Genomic DNA, 12,174 nt, shown 5'->3' with positions numbered 1-12,174 from the left:
TGGACATACATCAATCTCCTTACTACTGAAACATAGGGAATCTTTTACATTTCTTAAATTTTTAAATTTCCTTTTGGCATTAATTGAAAGTGAACTCGTCTCCTTTAGCAAGTAGAGAATCCCTTGGTTTATTATCCTTACCGCTAAAATCTTTAAGTATGTCATCAACATACAAACCCCTTCCTTTTGAGTATAGCCCTTCTCCATAAGACAAACTTTATACCTCTCCATATTACCATTAGAATCCCTTTTGGTCTTAAATATTCACTTATTTCCAATGGGTTTCATACCTTTTGGTAATTGGATAAGTTCTCAGACCTTATTTTCTTGCATATATTTATACTCCTTGTGAGGCACAACTTTATAAGGATCTTGAATTTGTTCTTATAGAGATTTTGAACCTACTAAGGTTTTGAACTTGCTTCATCATACGCAACTTTATGAATCGATTCACTTTCACTAATTCTTCCTCTAACCTTATTTTTTTCCCAAACTCAATATCCTCAAAGAATATTACGGTTAGTATCATGCAATTCCATATTTAAGATTCACAATATGAAGTCATCGTATGATGAATATATAGATTATTATTTGCAAAAAGTGAAATGGTTTCAACAAAACATGAATTTAAAAGACAATGTGAATTTATTATTTCCAAACTAACATAATTAACAAAATTTGTCCAAATAAACAAATGCAAAATAATAATCTAAAATTACAATACAACTGAAGTTAGAGGTGTCAATTTTTTTCAAAGCCCCAAAGCTAACCCTGGCCCAATTTATATTTAGCCCTGTTTTTGTTGACCCACACCTTAGGGGCTTTTTTAAAGCCCCTGGCCCCCAAAGCCCCCAAAGCCCCCATTAGATGGGTTGAAAATGAAGTAGGGCCGGGTTAGCCCCCTAGCCCCAATTTCTTCTCTCCAATTTCTTCTGAACAACCACTTCATTGAGCACTTAACGGCCTCTCCCTCACTCTCGCCACCCCTCCTTCCACCTTCTCCCACTGTCTCCCCCCGTCATGCTGGACCCTGGAGGAAACCTCCGCCCTCATCGACGCCTACCGCGACAAGTGGTACTCCCTCGGCCGCACAAACCTCAAAGCCATCCACTGGCAAGAGGTCGCCGATGCCGTCACTGCCCAGTGCCCCAACGCTTCTGTCACTGCCAAAACCGCCGTCCAGTGCCGCCACAAAATGGAAAAACTTCGCAAACGCTACCGCACCGAAATCGAATGCCTCCGCTCCCTCCCTCTCCCTCGCCTCATCAACAACTCCATCACCGCTTCACCCTCCTCCTGGGTTCACTTCAAATCCATGGATTCCATGGAAAAAGGCCCCAACAAACCCCACACCGACACCACCGCCGCCACCAACCCCAACACCCCCACCAACAACCTCAATTTCCCCGACGACGACCCTGTTGAGAGGTTCACTGCTGTTGGGACTCGCATGCCTAAAGGAGTTCTTCTTGTTGGTCCTCCAGGAACTGGGAAGACCCTGTTGGCCAAGGCTATTGCTGGTGAAGCTGGTGTTCCATTTTTTTTAATATCTGGTTCTGAGTTTGTTGAGATGTTTGTTGGTGTTGGTGCTTCTCGAGTTCGTGATTTGTTCATGAAGGCCAAAGAGAACGCCCCTTGCATTGTCTTTGTTGATGAAATTGATGCTGTTGGAAGACAAAGAGGAACTGGAATTGGTGGAGGGAATGATGAAAGAAAGCAGACCCTCAACCAACTTTTGACATAAATGGATGGTTTTAAGGGTAATACTAGTATCATTGTCATTGCAGCAACTAACAGGGCAGACATTCTTAACTCTGCCTTATTGAGACCAGGACGGTTTGATAGACAGGTATGATTATATTATGAAATGCCTAATGCTTTTTGTTAATGATTAAATTACTGAACATCAATGCTTCTACAGGTTACTGTTGATGTTCCAGATATAAGGGGAAGGACCGAAATTCTAAAGGTTCATGGTAGCAATAAAAAAGTTTGATGATGATGTTTCTCTTGATGTGATTGCCATGAGAACGCCTGGTTTTAGTGGATCTGATCTTGCAAATCTCTTGAATGAGGTTGCCATATTACCTGGTTTGTCAAAACAGGTACTTGCCAATCATATGCTCTTGAAATAATGAATGGTGATGTTTCTGAAGGATGAACCTTTTATCTTTCTTCTATAGAAGTCTTCTTATTTTCTTATATTCAGCAAAAATACTCCAGTTTAAAAGGAAGATTAAATAAGCATGTTAAAATAGCATACAGTTTTAGCTTAGTCTTGTATTTCTATTTTTATTCAAAAGCAAGTCATAGTGTTCTGCATTACTTTACAGGCAAATTATTATATATTTTTGTCATATAATTGTTAAATATATAGGTGTTTGGTTATTTGTGTTACATTTGCTGCATCTTCTAATGTATGTGTAGCTGTTTCTCGAATTGTTCATAATAATAATGTTATTCTGTATTTTGTCTGTTACTAGTGTGAAGTATAATAATGTTGGTTTAGTTTATTTTTGTTTGCAGGTTATTCTTCAAGTATTTATTAGATAATGACATCAGGGCCCTTTCTGCTGTTGTATTGTACCGATAAGTCCTGAAGGTCTATATATTTTGTTATTTATTCTTCAAGTATTTATTAGATTGTTTGGATGACAGGTGAAAAGTCCAAAGATGGGGTATTTGTTCCAAAGAAGGGAAGTAGGTAAATAAACTTTTGATTGACCAAGTTTCTATGCTCTTTAATTAGGCATCAATAACTAGGGAAAATACATGTTATTAAGGTATAGCTTTATTTAGGTTGTACTTATAGCCATAACGAATTGAATATTGTAATTTTGTTTTTATGATGCATGTTTTTGTGACATTTAATGATTTGATCACATGATTAACATTTGCGGGTGTTGTGGGGGGTTGTATAATTCTGGTATTTCAGGATGAGTTACAGTATTTCCAACTCACCTAATTTTGGCTTGTTCTGTTTGCATAGCAGAAGAACTTGTCTGGATAAATAACTCAAGATCCTTGATTCTTATGCTTTGAATGTTATCACATTTTATAAATCTAAAACAAAAGCTACTTCTCAATCTAATAATATAAAAATTAGAAGTTGTCTGTGCAAACTAAGTATATAATATAATTATTATGTGTTTATGGAGACATTTTTAATTGCCCAATTAAATTCTGTGTAATTTTGGTGAATGTATTTTTAATTGTTTAAGGCAACTTGCCTAAGAATATCCCAGTCAAGTTATAATAAGTCAGTATTCTTTCATTGCATCCCTTCATGGACATCTGATGAAAATTGGAAATAATATTATAGTATTGTTATATGATCAACAAGAACATTGAAATCACCAATGAAATTTATTCAGTCCAAGGAGTTGAATATGATCGCCAGGTGTCGAAAAGTGTCAATCTGTGTACTTGTGCTTTCAGATTCTGATCAATTGTGACTCATACATTATCTTAACATGGTATAGGAAATAATTTCTAGAGCTTATTTCAAATTAACCAACCTTCAGGAGCAGAAATCATGTAAAAAGTTGAGGATTATGGCTATCTTAGCTTTCAAATGAAACACTATATATTCTATACAAAAAGTATAATAGACCTTTTAAAAAAAATCTTCTTGCTGTGGTATTTATTGGCACAACCTTCATTTATGTTATCTATACGTATAATGAATATGTTTAACAGGAGTTGCGAAAGCTTGTACGTAGAGTGCACATTACTCAAGAGACGAAGGCTGATATAATTGAAATGTCTTGTTATATCAGTTTTTGGTGCATTTTTTAGCTAGTCCAGATTGCTTTAATTGAACTAATCATAAAAACAAGCAGGAGTATCACTTGGTGCAGCCAATGAATGAATGTGCTGGATGTTGTCTTAAAGTCTGAAAAAGCTGGATCAGTGAGCAAAGCATGGCTCGTGAGTGTGACTGGAGAATGGCTGGAGTTGTATTGGTGACCTGTGCTATCTAGTGAAGAACTTAAAGAAACAAAATATGCATGAGGATATGACTTGCAATGGCCTGGACAGAAGATTGAAGCTGAACTGTTGTTCATACGTGAGGGAGGAGAGTTCACTTTAGATTTTCTCTGAAGTTGGAAGTGGGACAATATGTTTTTACGTTAATACTGTTATTTTTGGTTTAACATTGCAAATTTCTATTTCTCCACTGTAATTTTTGTTTCTACTTTTATTATTATATTTTTCTCATGGTAAAAAGGAAAGTCCATGGGCTAGCCCTGACCCATAGGGCTTTAGGGCTATTTGGCCCTGTGGGCTTTTTTAATGAGAAATTTTTTTGGCCCTGTGGGCTTTTTTGGCCCCAACCCACATGGGCTAGGGCCAAATCTTATAAAATGGGCTGCTTTGACAGCTCTAACTGAAGTATCTTTCAAAACCAAAAAGTAGAAAACCAATGCAAAATAATAATCTAAAACATTTTATGACTTCAATCTCTACCGATTTGACATCTCCAAAAAGATACATTCACTAGTGAAAAAGGGATATTACCGCGCCCATTATGCCTCGGTTCAGCAGAAACTGAAACATAAAATGGCGTGGTGGCATTTTTGAAATTTTTGCAACAGTATAGGCCTTAGTTGGTTTGAAACCGAAGCCGTATAGGGTATATCGCCTCGGTTATCTGCAGAACCGAGGCCAAAAACTCCCGCAAGAACCTGAAAGTCCACTCTATTGTTTGATGAAAATCTCTATGCAGGGCTTTTGGCCTTAGTTATCTGCAGAACCGAGGCTAAAAACCCCTACAAGAACCTAACATTCCAATAAACTATCTGATGTAAATTTCTGTATAGGGCTTTTAGTCTCGGTTATCTTGAAAACTGAGGCCAAAAACCACTACAAGAACCTGACAATCCACTCAACTATCTGATGAAAATCTCTGTGTAGGGCTTTTGGCCTCGGTTGTGTACATAACCGAGGCTAAAAAACCCTGCAAGGCCTGATATTCCACATTTGTAGTCGATCCCATAAATGTGGCAGTCAAATGGTCAAGGATTTGGCCTCGATTCTCTAGGAAATCGAGGCCATAAACCCCCTGCCAAAATCTGACATTCCACGTTTGTAGTCTTACATTAAATTTGGCAGTCAGATCGCCAAGGATTTGGCCTTAATTCTTAGGGGAACTGAGGCCATAGACCCTAATCTGAACAAAATTTAAATATTTAATATTTAGTAGAGGATTTGGCCTCGGTTTGACGCCAAACCGAGGCAAAAAGGTTTAAAAAAAATTAAAATTGTCATTTCATATTAATTTTGAATCTTTTTTTGACGAGATTAGGCCTCGATTGTTTGGGAAACTGAGGTCAACCGAGGTCGTAGACCCTTTATTGCCTCGGTTTAATTGGGAACCGATGTAATAACCTTTCGTAGGTTAAAAAAAAGAAAACCCGAAAGGAACAATATCGTCTTCTTCGTGTAAAACAATTTCAGCGCATCCTCTCGAGTGTCATTGTCGTTTTCTTCATTTTTCACCCTTTTTCACCGTTTAAATTTTGTTTTGCTTGTTGTCGTGGCTATTGTCAATGTTTAAGAAGCTTTTTAACCAATCAAAATCATTTCAAACGTGCTTTTGATTTGCTTTATTCGATTCTCCTCCTTAAAGGTAAATTTTCGTTGTTTTATTCCTCTCGTTTTGATGTTTGATTTTGTTTGTAAAACTAATATTTTTTTATATATTTGTGTAGGTTTGAATTTTACAGAGATGAATTTTATACAGTTTTTATCGCAGGTTGTTCTTTATTATTGGTTTTTCACACTATCAAGTTCTTATATTAATGTTTAAAGTTTACCTTTTAATAGGATCATATAATTTTGTATGATTATATGATTGAGTATGTGATTGGATGATCATATAATATGTGTATAATTTTGTAGGATTGAAAAATTTTGTATGATTGTATAATTGTGTATGATAGTATGATTTTAAAGTTTAACTTTTTAATTTTACAATGTTATTTTTAAAGTTTTTTAGGTTGAATATGTGATTATTTCAATGCTTATTAATTGTATGATTAAATTGAATTAACCTTAATTTGTCGTTAAATGATAAATACAATATTATTTTTTGTATTGTAATCTTGTAGAATATTTTAGAATATTTATGTATGGATCGAAATTGGATTAATTTACCATGCATTAGTGCTGAGTACGAGAGAGGGGTAGAGGAATTATACAATTTGCACATGACAAGTAGAAGTTGGCCCGTTTAAGATCATCGAGGGACTACTCTTCTGAGACTGCACAAGAAATATCTAAAAGAATTGTAGGTTATCACTATACCTAAAATAATAATTGTAACATCCCGTAATCTCACACTTGATAATTCATAATTGATATATTGTAGCATTACATTTAAGGTAACATCCCTTAATCTCACACTTGATAATTCGTAGTTGATATATATATGTTTTAAACTCAGATTTCAACTATAAACTCATAAATATAACTCGAATTCTTCTAATTTATTCTTCTATCTCTTTCTTCATTGGCACTGAATCAGACGACATTCCTCCACCTGCTCCCGTATGACGAATTATACGATCGTCGCACATACACAAACACAAACAAGTAGGGTGAGCTAACATGCAACCAATCATTTATAAAACATGCATAATTACTTTGATACACTCAACAAACCTCATATAATAATTATGTCAGACACCCTCATACCATCATACAACAATCGCATCATAGATACTCATCCATTACTTTGATACACTCAACAAACCTAATATAATAATTATGTCAGACACCCTCATACCATCATACAACAATCGCATCATAGATACTCATACCATCATACAACAATCGCATCATAGATACTCATCCCACAATACCACAATTACTAATAGACACTCATCCCACAATACTTAATAGACACTCGTTCCACAATACTCAATAGACACTCATTCCACAATACCCAATAGACACTCATTCCGATGATATGTTGATGAGCGGTCACGGGAGGTTATGCACTTGTGATGACTTCTACTTCCTCTTACAAATACACTTCCAAAATAGTCCATACCATCCACAAGGTTAGTCCTCAACACTATGTCCAAAACCGGCACATAGACCAGGACCTCCTGCCCCTCTCACCACATAATTCCTCCTTCTCTACTTGAGACTGGATGATTATTAGAGTATCAGGATAACCTCCAACTACAGGACCCTCAACATCAACATATACTCAAATATCATATCATTACTGAATCTCTCCACGAGACTCATACCATGCTCATATTCCTCAACTCACATTATACCCTTACAAAATCTCCCCATAATACTCATATCATGTTCAGATGCATAAAGTCAAATCCAATAAAATCCAATCATCGCAGAAATCATACAAAATGAATTTATCACAAAATAAATTAACAATACTAAAATATCACCATAAATGGTCATCGGAGAAGAATCAAATGTTTGACGAATCAAACTCACCATAAACGCTAGTACATATGTCTAGTCACAACTTACTGGATTTGACTAGGGCTGCTCTATGATCAGGGATGTACCAACTCCGGTTTTTAAGATTCCTCTATCCTACCATCACAATTATAATTCATAATTCCATATCTACCATAATAACATGAATTCATCAGAAATTTTCATTCCAACAAGATATATTGCACAATAATTTAACAGTACATAATCTGTTCAACAAGAATTAAGTTAAAAATTTGTCAAGTAGACTTCCAGGAAAGAGAGGTGCGTCACAATGGACAACTTAAGTACCAAGTCTTTCCTTAGCCAAAGTGTTCCTCAACTAGTTTTAACAAATTTCTTATTTACAGATTCAAAACAACAGCATATAATATTAGCACAGAAATTCACTATAGATAGATATACAATAAGCACCTATGTTTTTCATTAATAGTATTCACACAGAATTTCAAAACATGAATAGTAATAAAACAATACTAAATCATAATATAAAATCTTAGAAAGGTTAGCTCCCCTACCTCTATTCCAGACTTAATCTCTTGCTCAGAATTTGTTTCCCCGAAAACCCTCCAGAACCTCTACTCTTCTTCCAACTAAAAATTTCTTCCTAACTCTTTCTTCTCTATTTCTCAAGATTTCTCACTTGATTCTTCCTCTCTTTGTGCAGAATAGCCTCCCCTCTCATGGCTATCTATAGTCCAAAAATTTTACTATTCAACAATTTTTTTAATATTATTTATTATTTTAATATTATTTATTATATTAATATTTTAATCACCACTTGACATATTGGATCCCTCAATAATGCCTTAAAATCTGAGTGCTTTATCCACTATTAATATTTTAATTTTTTTTTAGAAAAAGGTAGAAGAGAGTTTGAACCCATGTTCTTGAAATCACCACAATTTTCTACCAATTAAGCTACAAAAATTTCTTATTTAGCTTTCCACATTTTATTTTTTTACATAAACTTATTATATTTTCCATTCACAAAGAAATCTAGTAATAAATTTTTTACTATTAAGGTAAATATTTTTCATGGGTCTTACAATAATAGTTCCATTATTCATACTACATTGAACTTTTTAGAGAATAATGGTATTTTTTTATGTTTTAGGACTCCTTGCAGCTCCCAAGGTCAATTCACTCCCGAGGGTCGCTAGGATATTCTTACTACTGCAATTGGACAACTTGAGCACCCTGATCGAGTGTGTGTTACTGGTACTAGAGTAGGCATTAAATATTATTTTGGGAGTTCTTCGCGTCAGACTTCATATGCATACAGCGAAGAACAAGACCAAAAGTTGACACAAGAGATCTCAAAAAAGCTTAAGGCGGAACTCAGGGCATAATTATATGATGAAGTCACTACAGAAGTGACTAACAGAGTTATGCGCTAATTCTAGCAGCAATTTGAGAGTTATGGGATGCGTCCACAGCCATCTCCAGTACAGGAACTCGTTGTGCCTCCAACAGGTAAAATTAATAAACATTTTTGTTGAATAATTTATTATTTGTATAATCTAACATTTACTCTGACAGGGATAAGTAGGAAAGGAAGTTGTTCAGCACCAACTGTCCCAAAATATGACATGAACGATGCTAGTCCATGTCTGTTATATGTTTTAGATGGTACTGGGACGATGTTGGTAGCTCGTGGAACTGTGTTTTAAGTAACGACTGTTGTTCATGGTATGGAGCTATCAGAGGATGAGGTGAAGGCCTCAGTAGACAACATTATCATACCAGATGTCTCTGTTCCTCTGCCCACAAATGAGATTTTCATTGTGGCGCAAGCATTCTAGTCTTTTATCGCTTGGCCTAAACAATTGGTTGGTTCTATTTCTGACCCCTCGGTATGGACTCCTACTTTACACTTCTCAATGTTAAAGTTTACATGTTATTGATGTCGAAATTTATCCTATTTTTCCATGTAACAACAGAAGCATGGACAGAAGAAGATTCGTTTATTTGAGGACAATCCTCTTGGTGCATTGCAACAACTTTGTGACATCATTGCAAATGAGCCTATAAAGATTGAATATGATGCTAATGTATTTGGGAGAGGTTTTGAGGTCCCAATATACCTGCATAGCCAAGATGTCAAGGAGCTTGCATCGGAAAGAGAAGAATTGAATATTACTTTAATTCAGCTATGGACGATGTAAGTCTACGACCAATTATTTATATAAAATTGATTTATATATCAAGCATACTTATATCAAAGGTAATTTTTTATTTCAATTATATGTTTGGTGTAAGTAACAACTTGGGGTACAATGATGTCTATAGCTTCATTAGTCCCCAAGTCACTCACGAAGCAAATAATTTTGATGACATCACAACATATCTCACTAGCAGCTTTGCAAGGGGGAAGGACATATTTTATTCCTTATATATTTGGGTAAGTGAAGTTTGTAAACTTCAAAGTTCCATATGTGATTTTAATATATAAAAATTAAGTTATTATCAATTTCAGGCACCATTGGCAGCTACTTATTGTTTTCGTACCGGAGAGTTATGATGTGTGGTTCTTCTTATTGCACAAGTCTCCTCTCAAACATCTCAAAAAAATAGTTGATTGGTAATAACCTCAATGTTTGAACTTTCTTTGTTATATAAATGAAGGCTAAAGCCTTTTTTTTATAGTTCCATTGCAGCACATATGATGTTGGTTGGGAGATCAGTTGCTAACAATAGAAAGATTGCATGGGTTGCTCTCAAGGTTTGACATATGCTAAAGCCATATTTTCTTATAGTTGTTTTGTTTTAATGATTTTCACTAACTATTTAGAAAATGTGATGATATATTGTAGTGTAACAAACAAAGTGGGTGATATGAGTGCAGATACTACATAATGTATTGGATGACACGCATTATTCGTTCCCATATCACAAGAGGATGGGAAAGAGTAATATTTAGATTTAATGAATTTTGTTTTTCTCCATCATTTAGAATTCATATACGCTAATTAATATCATGTGTCTTGTGTAGAGATTCAAGACTCTTACTCCACTTCCTAAGAAGCCACTTACACACCTAAGGAAGACACTCGCAAAGCATTTAATTAGATTATTCAATAGTTCATAGTTATTAGGATTTAAAATACATTAGCACATGTTGATTTATAGTTATTAGACTTTGTACATTATCCTTTAAACATTGTGTTATTAAATATTGATTTTGTGTTGTATATTTTGTGTTTTATATGTAGGTTTGTTTTTGTGATAGTGGATATCACAAAAACAGACCTGCTATTAATTACCCCTCTCTCCCTCCACCCCCCTTTTTTTCTTTCTTAATACTTCGGGTGCAGGGGAACCGAAGCAAAAGCCTTTGACATATTACCTCGGTTGGAACCAAGGTCAAAAGTCCCCCACCTTTTTACCTCGCTAGTATATGCCTCGGTTTGAAAGCTGAAGCATATTGTCAAAAACAACCACTATTGTTTCCCTTCGCTACACTAGTGATCTTTCAGAATCAATTGTCTTTGGTAGCATTGACAGCCCTTTCTTTGCAACGTCTTTCTCAGCCTACACCAACTGTTTACTCGGACAACCAAAGTGCAATGATTCTCACTCAAGATCCTCTTCTTCATTCTCACACCAAACACTTTCAACTCGATCTACATTACGTTATTGATCAAGTGCAAAAAAACAAACTTGTTGTCAAGCACATTCCTATCATGTTTTAAGTTGTTGACATTTTTACTAAGCTCATCTCAATAGCCCCTTACCTTAATTTTTGTATTAAACTTAATGTTGTTACTAGTGCAGAAAGAACTTTAGACGTCTGTTATTTTGGGCTTTTAACGTCTGATCCCGATCCGACGTGTTTATGGGTGACGTTAATGAGACGTCAGACTCTACAGGTCCGACGTCTATAAAGATGTCGGATATGGCATTAACCAACGTCTAAGGACTCTATAGACGTCGGACATGACATTAACCGCGACGTTTACTGCAGCTCGTGTCTTTCGATAATGTAGTAACACCTTCTTCCTTTGTTAGTTTCGTCATAAGAAAAGGTTTCGTCTTTTGGACCTCTTATGACATTTTAACCATCTTTTTGAAAACCATCAAAAAATACGTCATGAAAACACTTTTTTGTTCTTCACTCTTCCTTAGTTCATATAATTATGATAGATTTTTATGTCTTCCTATAAAGAGATAAAGTTGGATTAATTTTTTTTTGAATTTTTAAAAAAACTTTACATCCATTTATTATAGTTAATCAAATATTAACAGAATATTTAAAATATTCAGAAATAAAATAATTTAATATTAATTTGAAAAAATATTGTGTTATAAATTTTGAAACTACATAAACAATACTTCTTTTCTTTATTTTAAAGTTTTCTATTTAATTGTCATTTTCAAAATTCAAAATAATTTTACTTACTTTTTTTATTACTCATTATTATTTTCACTTACTTTTTAATTAGTTTAAATTTTTTTTTTTGCCTTCTCTTGATTAGGAAGGAAACTCCAAGCAAGGTAAACCAAGAGTGGCTTAACTTAACCATGCTGATGTTCTTCTAGAGAGCACTTTTAGGACTGCATACAACGTGTAGTATTTTCTGATGACTCCACTTCACGAGGTAGAATTTTTTAAGATTTTCACTCAGTCTTTTTAAACCAAAGCCATTTGCATCACCTTGGTTTGAGCAACATTCATCAGTTGATTGCAGTTGTAAA

At 34.8% G+C, this 12,174-nt stretch overlaps 1 protein-coding gene across 1 annotated transcript; it reads left to right on the top strand.

Annotated features, from left to right (window-relative positions):
* The first annotated feature begins 867 nt into the window (after positions 1–867).
* On the top strand, positions 868–4,186 carry LOC108338886 (ATP-dependent zinc metalloprotease FtsH). Its single transcript, XM_052878104.1, has 5 exons — positions 868–871; positions 954–1,849; positions 1,922–2,105; positions 2,527–2,704; positions 3,700–4,186. Exons 1-2 carry the CDS (start codon positions 868–870, stop codon positions 1,742–1,744), a joined length of 795 nt encoding a protein of 264 aa, XP_052734064.1. The 3' UTR covers positions 1,745–1,849; positions 1,922–2,105; positions 2,527–2,704; positions 3,700–4,186.
* The last annotated feature ends 7,988 nt before the right edge of the window (positions 4,187–12,174 follow it).

This window comes from Vigna angularis, chromosome 5 (assembly GCF_016808095.1).
Source record: "Vigna angularis cultivar LongXiaoDou No.4 chromosome 5, ASM1680809v1, whole genome shotgun sequence".
NCBI lineage: Eukaryota > Viridiplantae > Streptophyta > Magnoliopsida > Fabales > Fabaceae > Vigna > Vigna angularis.
Note: the sequence above shows the minus strand (reverse complement) of the source record. Positions and strands in the feature narration are given on the sequence as shown.